The sequence below is a fragment of the Cotesia glomerata genome, linkage group LG6 (genome assembly GCF_020080835.1).
Source record: "Cotesia glomerata isolate CgM1 linkage group LG6, MPM_Cglom_v2.3, whole genome shotgun sequence".
Taxonomy (NCBI): Eukaryota; Metazoa; Arthropoda; class Insecta; order Hymenoptera; family Braconidae; genus Cotesia; species Cotesia glomerata.
This window is the reverse complement of record NC_058163.1, coordinates 15453497-15464737: the sequence shown is the minus strand read 5'-3', so window position 1 is coordinate 15464737 and position 11241 is coordinate 15453497. Positions and strand designations below refer to the sequence as shown.

The following is an 11241-nucleotide window of genomic DNA, read 5'->3' as shown; positions in this document are numbered from 1 at the left end:
TGTGCCGTTATGAACATAAAATTTTTTTTTTTTGTTATGATAGTCTTTTACCTACGAAAAATATGTATAGATTTTGTATTTATTATTGTCTGATTAAACATTAAGATGTTTTCATCATAAAAATACAAGTTTGTTAAAGAAAAAAAAACCTAAATAATAAAATTATGTTAAAAAATAGTTCATATTAAAATTTTCAACGAAATATTATTGGTTTGACAAGAAAAATTAAGACTTATATCGATTTTATAACTAACATGTACAAGTTTTTTTTTTTTTTTTTTTTTTTATACTGAAAAAAAACAAAAAAAATAGTTAAACTTGTTTTTATTACCCGCTGATTATTTAGCATTGTCAAGTTTGGGGATACTACGGTTCTTACAGCGTCATACTCACACGTACACCTAATTTACATTGGTGATGGCGCTTGATGGCGCTGACGCCGGCAAAATACTAGTACTAAGACAGGTCTTCCCGTTCGTACTTTTGTTACCTCAGTAGTATTTGGTTAGCCGCTGAGTCAGGTTGTCCGACATCTTTTAAAAAATTCAATCATGATGGATCAGAAATATGCATTGGTAGCAGTACCACCAGAATCTAAGGAAACAAGGATTATTGAGACTGAAAAAATTTATAATTTTGATAAATATAATTTTACAACGAGATCAAAAGTCTATCGCTATCAAGGTGATAATGGTAATAAAGTCAAATGTGCAATAATAAAGGTGGGAGGTAAGAGATGTTCTTCATCAGATTAAAAATTTTTTTCTAACGTCCACTAAATTTTTTTGCATTACGTATTTTGTTTGTGACGTTTTTATAAAAATTAATTCAAATAAGATAATGTGAGAGGTTGAAAAATCAATAAATATTTAATCCTGCATTTTATAATTATATACTGACTGTAAAAGTTAAATCTATAAAAATTTTAATGCCTTAATTATTCAATTAAAAAATTTTTCATTATTAATATTAAATAGTGAATAATAATGAAAGAATTTAATATTAGAAATAATAGTCAGCCCAGAAAGAAACATACAAAAAATGAAACTAACATTAAAATTTAAAAAAGTATTTGCTAGTTTCGGAAGATTCATATTTTCAAAGTAAAATCTTAGTACACGAAGCGTTGTGATGACAAAAATTTTTTTGATTAAAAATTTTTTAAAAAACTAAACTTTTTTGATTAAACCTTTTTTAAAAAACTAAAATGGAAATTTTATTATAATTAAAATAAAAATATCACAAAATAAGCATTAGCGATTATCGTTAAATATTGTTCAATAAATAATATAAACTATATTTTAAAGTATTTTAATTATGTAAATATTTTACAATTATCAACTAACTCGCTATATTTTGACAATAATAAATTCGTAAAATTAATAAATGATTAAAGTTTCAATCACTAAACATTAAACACCACAATATGAATAGGAGGTTAAAATAATGATATTCAAAAGTATATTAATAAATAAATTATGTTAAAATTTCATATCTAAAAATAAAACTATCAAACGGTAATTATAAAGAGATTTTAATTGATTTTTTTTTTTTTTTTTTTAATAATTCATAATAAAATAGCTGAATTGATTGATAATTCTCGTAGACAAATTTTTATTTAGTTTATTTTGTGATGCAAGTTCAAAAATTAATTAGGTTTTCAATAAAAATGTACTCTAAATGATCTTATAAATTTCAGCAACTGTAGAAGGATTAATATACATATCAAGTCGCCTTCCACGTCCAAAAATCACAAATCAGTCATCTTTAGGATCTTCAGATGAAGAAAATGAATCGGCAATTGCGAAAGCTAAAAAATATAGAAAGGCAAGCATCACCAATTAAAACTATAAAGTAGATATTAAAATAAGTTTTTTATTGTTAACATTACATTTTTTTTTAGGAAAAAAAAAAAATAGTAATTCAGCAAAAAAAAGGAGGATAGATGATATTGTTAATAAATTTAACGCATCCGAGGGAACTGTTGAAAAGGTAACTAATATTAAAAAATAAAGAATATCTCAAGAAAATACTTTGATACATGTACTAATTTTGAATTTAAGATATCATAATATTAACAATTTTTAATCTTATATTCTTTAGTTGAAAATATTTTTAAATCCTTATTAAATAAAACTTATTAATTTCAATTCAATGTAAAATTTTTTAATTAAATTTTATATTTCAACATTTTTTCTGTCACTAAATATTTTTCTGCTGCAGATTGCGAATAAGAACCGGCGTAATAATTACATTTCAAGTAATGATGAATCTGAATCTGAAAAAGAAAAAGAAAAAGAAGAAAAAGATAAAGAAGAAGAAGACGAAGAAGAAGAAAATGAAGAAAATGATGAAAGATATGACAATTGCCTCAAGGACGATTATTTAACAGGAGAATCAGATATATTTGACGGAGAAAAAGATGAACAAGTTCGGGGAGAACAAACTGATCATACAGCAAAAGAAAATGAAATTGAAATGAACGCATTTAAACGTATTATTCCTGAATCTGATAAGGAAGATGATATACCAAGAAATTTAGATAAAGATTTAATAGAAGAAGACTTAGATGAAACATACGATGATGAATTTGAACGAGCAAACGATTTGGAAAACTATCCAGAGAGAGAAACTGAAAATATTACAAAACGACCTAATTTCGATCCTTTCTTCAGTGCTACAACAGTGGTAAGTGTTTATAATTCCTGTAAGCAATAAATGATTTGATTTTTTATTAAAAATTTAAAACTTTATACTATACTACATTCAAGCCCTAAACTTTAATACGTCAATTTGAATTTTTTTAGACTAAGTTACCAGCCGTAAATTCAATGGGTCGATTACCACAAATTCAACCTGGATCGAGCAGAGTTGTAAGTGTTGAATAAAAACGCCAAAAAATTCAATTAAATGTCTATAAATATCTGACAGTTTCAACTGCTTGTTAGTTGCAGCGATAACAAAATAATAATAATAATAATATCGATGACAATTTTAAGAATGTTCAGTTATTTAAAAACATAAGCTAAAAAATGACTTTTTCAATAACAAAAAATATTTTAATCCTAGGATCTGTAAATATTTATAAAAGTCAATGGAGAATAATTAATAGTACTGAGATTTTTATGATCCAAGCTTTTTACCACTCGTTTAGTTAAATTTCATCAAAACTTTTGAGACTATTCTGTTTTGAATAAAATTATCAGTATAATCGATAATTGTTTTTTTTTTTTTTTTTTTTAATAGATATCATCACAGTTATAGGATTATATTAGAAATAATTTGTTTTTTACTATTATCATAAAGACAAATATTGAAATAATAATTTTTATATCTATATTTTTACTATTATTAATATCTATATTATGTTGCAATTAAAAAAAAATTAATTACACAAGTTCGGATAAAACTGAAATCTATGAATTAATTACTCGTATTTCAATGCAATAACTTATTATCATATATTACAATGTTTATCGTTTATTATAATAAATATTGATATACAAATAATCTGTAACAAAAGTCATTTAAAAATAATACTACGATAAATTCATATAAAAGTGATTGTTAATAATTTTATAGACTCTGAAAGTTATTAATAGTGAATAAAATATAACATGTTTTTATGTATAGGTAATTAAATTATTGATGAATAAATTGGCCATTTTCAGATTCAGTCAACTAATGTAAAAAAACGAGAAATAACATCCACAGCAAAACCAACAAATGCATCAAGAAGAATTCAATTAAGATCTAACAATGGGGTAAGTGTTCAACAAAAACGCTAAAAAATATAAATGCACTATCAAAATAAATAGAAACTTAAAGTTTTCTTAATGACATTGTAGTCTATCAAAAAAAATACCCTTAATTAGAAATGTGTAATAAAGCTTATGTAATAATAAATTGTACATTGCAAGTAAAAATGAAACGTAGCATAATGTATGCAACTTTTTTTAGTTTTAATTTTTTTTTTTTTGATTACAAAAATAATAAAATAAACATTTTAATAATCTTTAGGTTTCTAAAAACTTTGACTGAAATTTAATTATTTCCAAATAGAAAAATTCTGCAAGTTTTAGGTCTTATAAATATTAACCGATGTTGATTAGTAGTAATCGTTCGTAAATCTGATGGTTAATATACTTTTCAAGTACGGGACTATAAATTTTTATAAATTAAGCATTTCAATATACATCCATTACTATAACGTCATGTAATTTTAGTTTTTTTGTATTGAAAAAAAATTTTTAAATGGCTTATTCATTTCTTTTTTTTTTTTTTTTTTTTTTTTGAAGGTACAATCATTGTGATAAAATTATGTTACAAATTATTGATTTTTCAAGATTATTTTAATTATTAATATCTGAAAAATTATCATCGTAGTTACTATTAGTATTATTTATGTTTAAAAAAATATTATGAAGCCATTTAAAAATATCAAGCACTAAAATTTAATTCAATTTAATATTAACAATTTGATTGAAAATACTTAACTTTCATTTTAAATCATCATTTTTTTTTTTTATTTATTTTTTTTTTTTTTGTAATCATTGATAAGTATTAATTATTATCAACTTTTTATAAAAAAATCATTCTTAAATAATACTATGGCAAACTCATTTAATAAAAAATGTCAATAATCGTAAAAGTAGTTTAAAATTTTTATTGGTGACTAGCATAAAATTCATGTTTAAAAAACTAATGTTTAAAAAAATAATACTTTTTAGACTTGGTGGCCTAAAGTAACACCTTTGTTTAATTGAGTGATGAGCAGTCAATAAATATGCCACAAAATTTTATTATACCTTTGATATGGATCGCAAATTCAAAATAATAATTTTTTATTGTTATAAATTAAAAATATAAATTGGTCTAAAGTATCAAAAACGTTAAGGGAACACCACTGTGACCATCGAAAAATAGAGGTGATTTTCGGGAATTTTTTTGACAGGGAAAATAAAGGAATTTGGGGATCGGATTTTTTTTATTTTATTAAGGGTTAGTAAAGATTATTACTCTAAATTTCAATTAAAAAATTTTTAATTATTACAAAGTTATTAACAATCTCGTAGAGCACTAGAAAAAATTTCCCCCTCCATGGTCGGTTCGATAACTAAAAAATGGATCATCTGAAAATAAAAACCCAAACTGCTTTTTTATCAGTAAAGATTTAGTTATCGTCGCACGTACGAAATTTTGAAAATATTAATTTTTAAAAAAATGGTGACTGATTGAAAATTTTCTCATTATTCTTACTGTTTTTTTTTTTTTGTTGTAATAAAATAAAATGTTTTTTTTTTTTGTTGTAATAAAATAAAAAAAATCCAATCCCCAAATTCCTTTATTTTTCCTGTCAAAAAAATTCTCGAAAATTACCTCTTTTTTTCGATCGTCACAGTGGTGTTCCCCCTTAAAATGCATGTCAATTTTTAATCAATTTTATTTTTTATAAAAAAATTACGGCAATAGTGTAGGAAAAAAAAAATTTAACTGTCTTTGAGATTTAATTATATTTTATATTCATTATCATTAAGATTAAGTTTTCACTATTATTAATCGTCTTGTTGAAACATCATTATAAATTTTTTTTTGCATAATTGTTTTTAGACAAGTGAAAAAACTCAAAGTGGAGCGTACTTAAATTTGGTAGAACAATGCAAGCAACAGGAATTGGAAATAAAAAAATGGAAACAACGTGCACTACTGGCAGAAGCTGCTTACCAAGCTCAACTAAATAAACGTGACAGGCCGAGTCACTAGCCACAGCCCCGTCAGTCCAGAAATAATCGGGCTCTTGCAAACGAGGATTATTTTAATAATGTGTAACAGGGCGATTTGCCCTTGATCGATAAAATCGATCACACGCGGTAATAATTCGACACAGCACTGGTGTCTCGGTCTTCGGGACCCGACTAGACCCGACTAGAGTTAAGAGAGAGGGGGAATTTTGGGGTTTCTTCGCTAGTAAAGTACTAGCGGAAAAACAGAAGTAGTTAGGTCTTCAACTAAGTGGCCTCGCCAAGGAGCAGGAAGCAACCAAGGAGAGAAGTCACGCACAATCCAGAGTTTTCTTCAGCGAGAAATAAAATTTGCTAAGGTATTCTAACTTTTATTTCCTTGATGAGCCAAGGGGGGTTTACACCCGGCTCAATTTCCAAACTACTTCTCATTAATTAATTAATGGTAATTCAATTCGTTTTATATTTCGTTAATAATAATTAATTGTTTAATCTGCTAGCTTTGAGAACAATTCCTCCAGGGGATTGTTACACCCGAGGAACGTTCCAGACCTCCAGGGTTTAGGTCGTGAGTATCTAAAATATTAATTCAGCTGGTTAATAATAATTAACACCTTGATTGGCTTTAATAAATTCATTTTTTATTAATAAATTATTAATATAATTTCTGAACATCGAGAAATATTCAGTCAGCAACTCACGATTTGGTCAAGCATCAGTACCCGAGGTCAAGCTAACTACGCAGTAACGGCGTCCATTTTGAGCGCGCAAATTCCTTAAGAATTTCGTGACGCACTAAATTTATAAAATAAATACCTAGATTTTTTTATAATTTTTATAAATTGAATTACCACTTAATTAATTATTTTACTGATTTATATCTGATTATTTATTGAAAATTACTTAATTTATTACTTGGAACAATTTTATTACTGGAAATCAATTTGTTAAGAAACTGCGACGCATTTCGAATTTTAAGACCGTGGATAAAATTTTGAAATTATATTCTTTACACCGAGATAAATTATTTATTAACTAGTCGACAATTTAATTTATCGGAAAATAATTATCCTACGTATTATAAATTACCGAGAATTAATTTATTAAACTTCGTCGCAGATAAGACTAAAACACCCGCAGAAAAACGAGAGACACGTAAACTTTACGTCGAATAAAATAATAATTAATTATCTAATTTAATGGCCAAATTCTGCTAGGGGAGTCTTATATAAAATTGTCCTATGAAAGTCGCCAATAATTTATCGTTATCAGTATTCCGGTAAAAGCAATTGTGAAAATTATACATAATTTAGTATTGTTGTTCCAAAAAAAATTCTTTACAAAACTATTTAATTGTGTGGATTAAGTCCGAGTAAAATTTGGTTAAAGCTACAAAAGAATATTCTGAGAATTTGGTTAATGCGTAGAGATAAGCTCGTGTTAAAATTGGAAGGAAAAGTAGCGTCGGTTCAAGCCGGAATATTTAAGAAGTAAAATTTGTTAAATTGTGAAAATAAATTACGATTTTATTACGAGTTAATGACTGAATTATTTTAGAAAAATTAACGTTGTAAAATTTTGGAGTAATTTTGTAATCCAGAAAATAAAAGTAAAGTAGAGTCAGTGTGTGTGAGACGCGTGGGATATGTGTGTGGAGATTGTGCGGGTTAAGAGTGTGCGATTGTACGGGTTCTCTGCTTGTTGATGGTTTTGCCGAATAGAGCAATTCGTACAGTCCTAGAAGCCGTTGTATAGTCGCCAAGTGAAGGGGTACAACGGTAGTAAGATAGAAACTGCAGTATAGTCGCTCCATATGAGGGTACTGTGGGATTAAGAATTTTCTTGGACGACCCCTACTTGTTGATGGTTTGCCGAGTAGGGTAATCAAATCTTAGTGCGACGTTTTCTACTTGTTGATGGTTTGCCGAGTGGAAGACTAGCGTTAAGTCGGAGTGGCCGGTTTTAGCCCGAAATCCTCCAGTAGTTGTAAGTGAAGTAGTTGTAAGTGAGTACGTGCAAGGGCACGAGTTGTGAATTAGTTTTATTTTGTTGTTAAATAAATTTTGGATCCGTTGTTAAATAAAGATTTAATTATTTACAGATCACCTTCCTCCACTCTCTCTCTTTCCTTGTAGATTAATAAGCTCAGCTCTGGCATCCGGTTCCAGGAACCGAGAAAATAACCCTGGTGGCGCCCTGAATCAGCATTAGAGTCATTTGTTGTTAATTAGTTGTTTTGTTAATTTTTGTCAGGGGCCTTAAGTACGGGAAATAATCCACTCGTTACACTGGCGCCCAACTTTTGAAAAACCCCAAAGAGAGAGAAGGAAGGCCTGAAAATAAATAGGTTTTTATTTAATTAATGTTAATTAAAGAAAAAAATCAGTCATTAGCTAAAAAATTTTTAGTTTGAAAAAAATACTTAAGTCTGAAAAAGTTTTTACTTGAGTCTATTTAATTATATTTGAAATTTCTCTTAATTCCAAAAATTAGGAAATTAAAATTTATTTTAAACCGGAAGTGTCATTTTACCCAATAGCTGGTGCTAGTAATTACTACGACACACAGCTATTTAGGGGATTAAAAATATTATCTACAACAAAAAAAAAAAAAAAAAAAAAAAAAATACCCAGTGACTTGCACTAGCATTGTCTATGTGAAGTAGCCACTCAGGGGATTATAGATAATAATAATAATGATTACAAATTAAAACTCGGAAAAACCAAAACATTTTTGTCTACGTAGTAAATTTGAGAACACAACGCTACCGAAGCTAGTGACGCGCTCACTTCGGACAACTTCGTTCATCATCGTACGTTTGGCGCGAGAAGACTCTCGAACAAAACTATACACGCTGCTACTGAAGCGGGTGACGGAGTCGCCTCTGTCTACTTCGGACAACTCCGTTCGGCATCGTTAGTTGACGCGTATAGTGACAACGCTAATACTGAAGTGTTCTCTACTTACTATATAATTTAATCCGCTTATAAAATTTTTCTTTTATTTCTTTTCGCTAAAATAAAATAATTTGGAAATTTAATATTTTACAAAAATAATACTCAAGTATTTTTCTTGAATTTCACTTTTGAGAGTCATTTTTGAAATTTTAAATTTTATTTTATAATTAAATTTTGAAATTCATTTTTACAAAAATTTATTTGATTTTTGCGCAAATTTAATTTTAAAAAACTTATTCCTGTTTTCAAATTATTTTCAAATTTTTTTTCTTTTTCCTTCCGGAGATTTTAATTTATCTTTACTGAAAATTTTGTAATTCTCGAAATTCGTTTTCAAATCTTTTCTTCAGAAATTCAAACTTATTGGGGAATTTATTTTCGAACATTATTATCTTGAAACCTAATTTTGAAAATCTTTTCGGAATTGTTTTTTTGAAATTTAATCTTCGGAAATTCATTTTTCCGAAATTTATTCCGAAATTTATTTTGAGATTTTATTTTGAAATTTTAATTTTGAAAATTTATTTTTAAGATTTAATTCTCGGAAGATTAATTATTTCTCAAAATTTTTCTGGAAGGTATTCTAAGAAAATTTTATTTCGAAATTTTGTTTGAAAATTTATTTTGAAGAATTATTCTCGGAGTTTTATTTATTTTTCAAAATTTTTCTGAAAAATATTTATTTTTAAAATTTATTTTGAAAAATATATTTCGAAGGATTATTATTTTAGCTTTTCGCTGAAATTATACTTTTCCGAAAATTCAAAAAGGAAACTCATTTCGAGAATTAATTTTCGAAAATTCACTGGTTTTGAAATCCAACTTGATTTACTTGAGGATTATTTTATTTTTGAAATTTATTTTTGCATTTATAATTTAAAATTTATATATTTCATTTTTATTTTTTCTAAAATTTTATTTTGCGAATTTTGACAAAATTCTTTGGTGTCAAATAAGTTAATTATAAATAGTTAAAAAAAAAATTTAACATGATTCCGCCGACTGGACCCAGAACAAGGTCTCAAGGACTCCTGGCAGAGCCAGAAATTGAAGCTCGTCGAGTTTCTTTTGGTAGAGGCCGTGGTACGTTGTCATCTAGTACCATAGTGGATCCCGGAACCAACGTTGGACAAAGACCTTTGGGGGAGCGTACTCAAACACCCAGGTCAGGTGTAATGCCTGTACTTCCGGGGGAGTCGACTCAATTAAACCCGGGTCTCAACCAACAAAGACCTTTGGGGGAGCGTTCTCAAATACCCAGGTCAAGCGTAATGCCTGTACCTCCGGGGGAGACGACTCAACTACACCCAGGTCAGAATCAACTAAGCTCTGCTGGATTGACTCAAATACCCAGGTCAAGTATAATGCCTGTACCTCAGGGGGAGTCAACACAGCTGAACACGGGCCTCAGTCAACATAGGTTCACGGGATACACACGTCAGGTCCAAGACAATCAACGAATTTCTATTGGTATAAATCCTGGTACCAGTGGTACGACATCTGCCCCTGTAAACTCACATACGTCCAGATACAGTAATTTGTTCACGAGAATCACAAATACACCAACTCCAGCTGGTTCCTCAGACGCTTCGTTACATTTTGGAGAAGTTGCGGACCGAATGAACGATATCATGGACGATATGGACCAAAACATATCCTGGCTCCAACATAGACTACGAGGAGATCCAGAAGCATCTAATAGACCTCCTGCTGAACTCTTTGGTGTCGAGGAAGCATTAAGAGAGAGAGAAGCACGGGAACAAGAACTACGCGATAATCTACGACGTGAACAAAACCAACGAGAACGTCTTGAACGAATACAACAACAACAAGAGCAAGAAATACGCCAGTTGCGAGAACGTGAACAACTAGCACGTCAGGTTTACACAGGAGCAACGTATACTGGAATAAATTCCAGCTCTCCTATTCTCCAAGATGATTATAACCAGAATACTCGTCCTGTGAATATGACACAACGTCCACCGACGAATACTGTCATAGACCAAGGAGTTGATTTCAGAGACGATGATCAACTAGGGCGTTACCGAGGGGTATATACCCAGTAACACCTATATAAATGTACCACAAGCTAATTACTCAGATAATTTGTATGACAACTACCAATCGAGAGTACCTGGAGGAGTTAACACGAGACAGAACACCGTCAATAGGTGGAGTCAAGTTGCCTACAACCGCTGGAGGGAAATTAAAGATAGTATCCAGATGTCTGGCATCTGTTTCCCTCGATCAGGAGTCACTGCAAACGACTTTGTGAACTCGTTGGAGGCAAGATCCAGACGAGAAGAATGGAACGACAAGGAGTTATTGAAGGTGATCACCCTCACACTAAAGGAGACACCAGCCAGTTGGGTGGACGCGAATTACAGTAGATGGGAAAATTTTGCTCAGTTTAAGAGAGAATTTCTAAAAACTTTCGGCAGCGCGACAACTGATCACCAGATGATCATGGACATTAGCCAAATGAAGATGACGCCGGAGGAAAATCCCACCGAATTTGTCTTGAAGGTCCAACAAAAATACCG

General features: G+C 29.3%; 1 protein-coding gene across 1 annotated transcript; it reads left to right on the top strand.

Annotated features, from left to right (window-relative positions):
* Positions 1–393: 393 nt before the first annotated feature.
* LOC123267001 (myb-like protein X) lies at positions 394–5781 on the top strand. The gene is made up of 7 exons (XM_044731467.1): positions 394–729; positions 1700–1827; positions 1903–1992; positions 2224–2688; positions 2808–2873; positions 3672–3764; positions 5611–5781. Exons 1-7 carry the CDS (start codon positions 552–554, stop codon positions 5761–5763), a joined length of 1173 nt encoding a protein of 390 aa, XP_044587402.1. The 5' UTR covers positions 394–551; the 3' UTR covers positions 5764–5781.
* The last annotated feature ends 5460 nt before the right edge of the window (positions 5782–11241 follow it).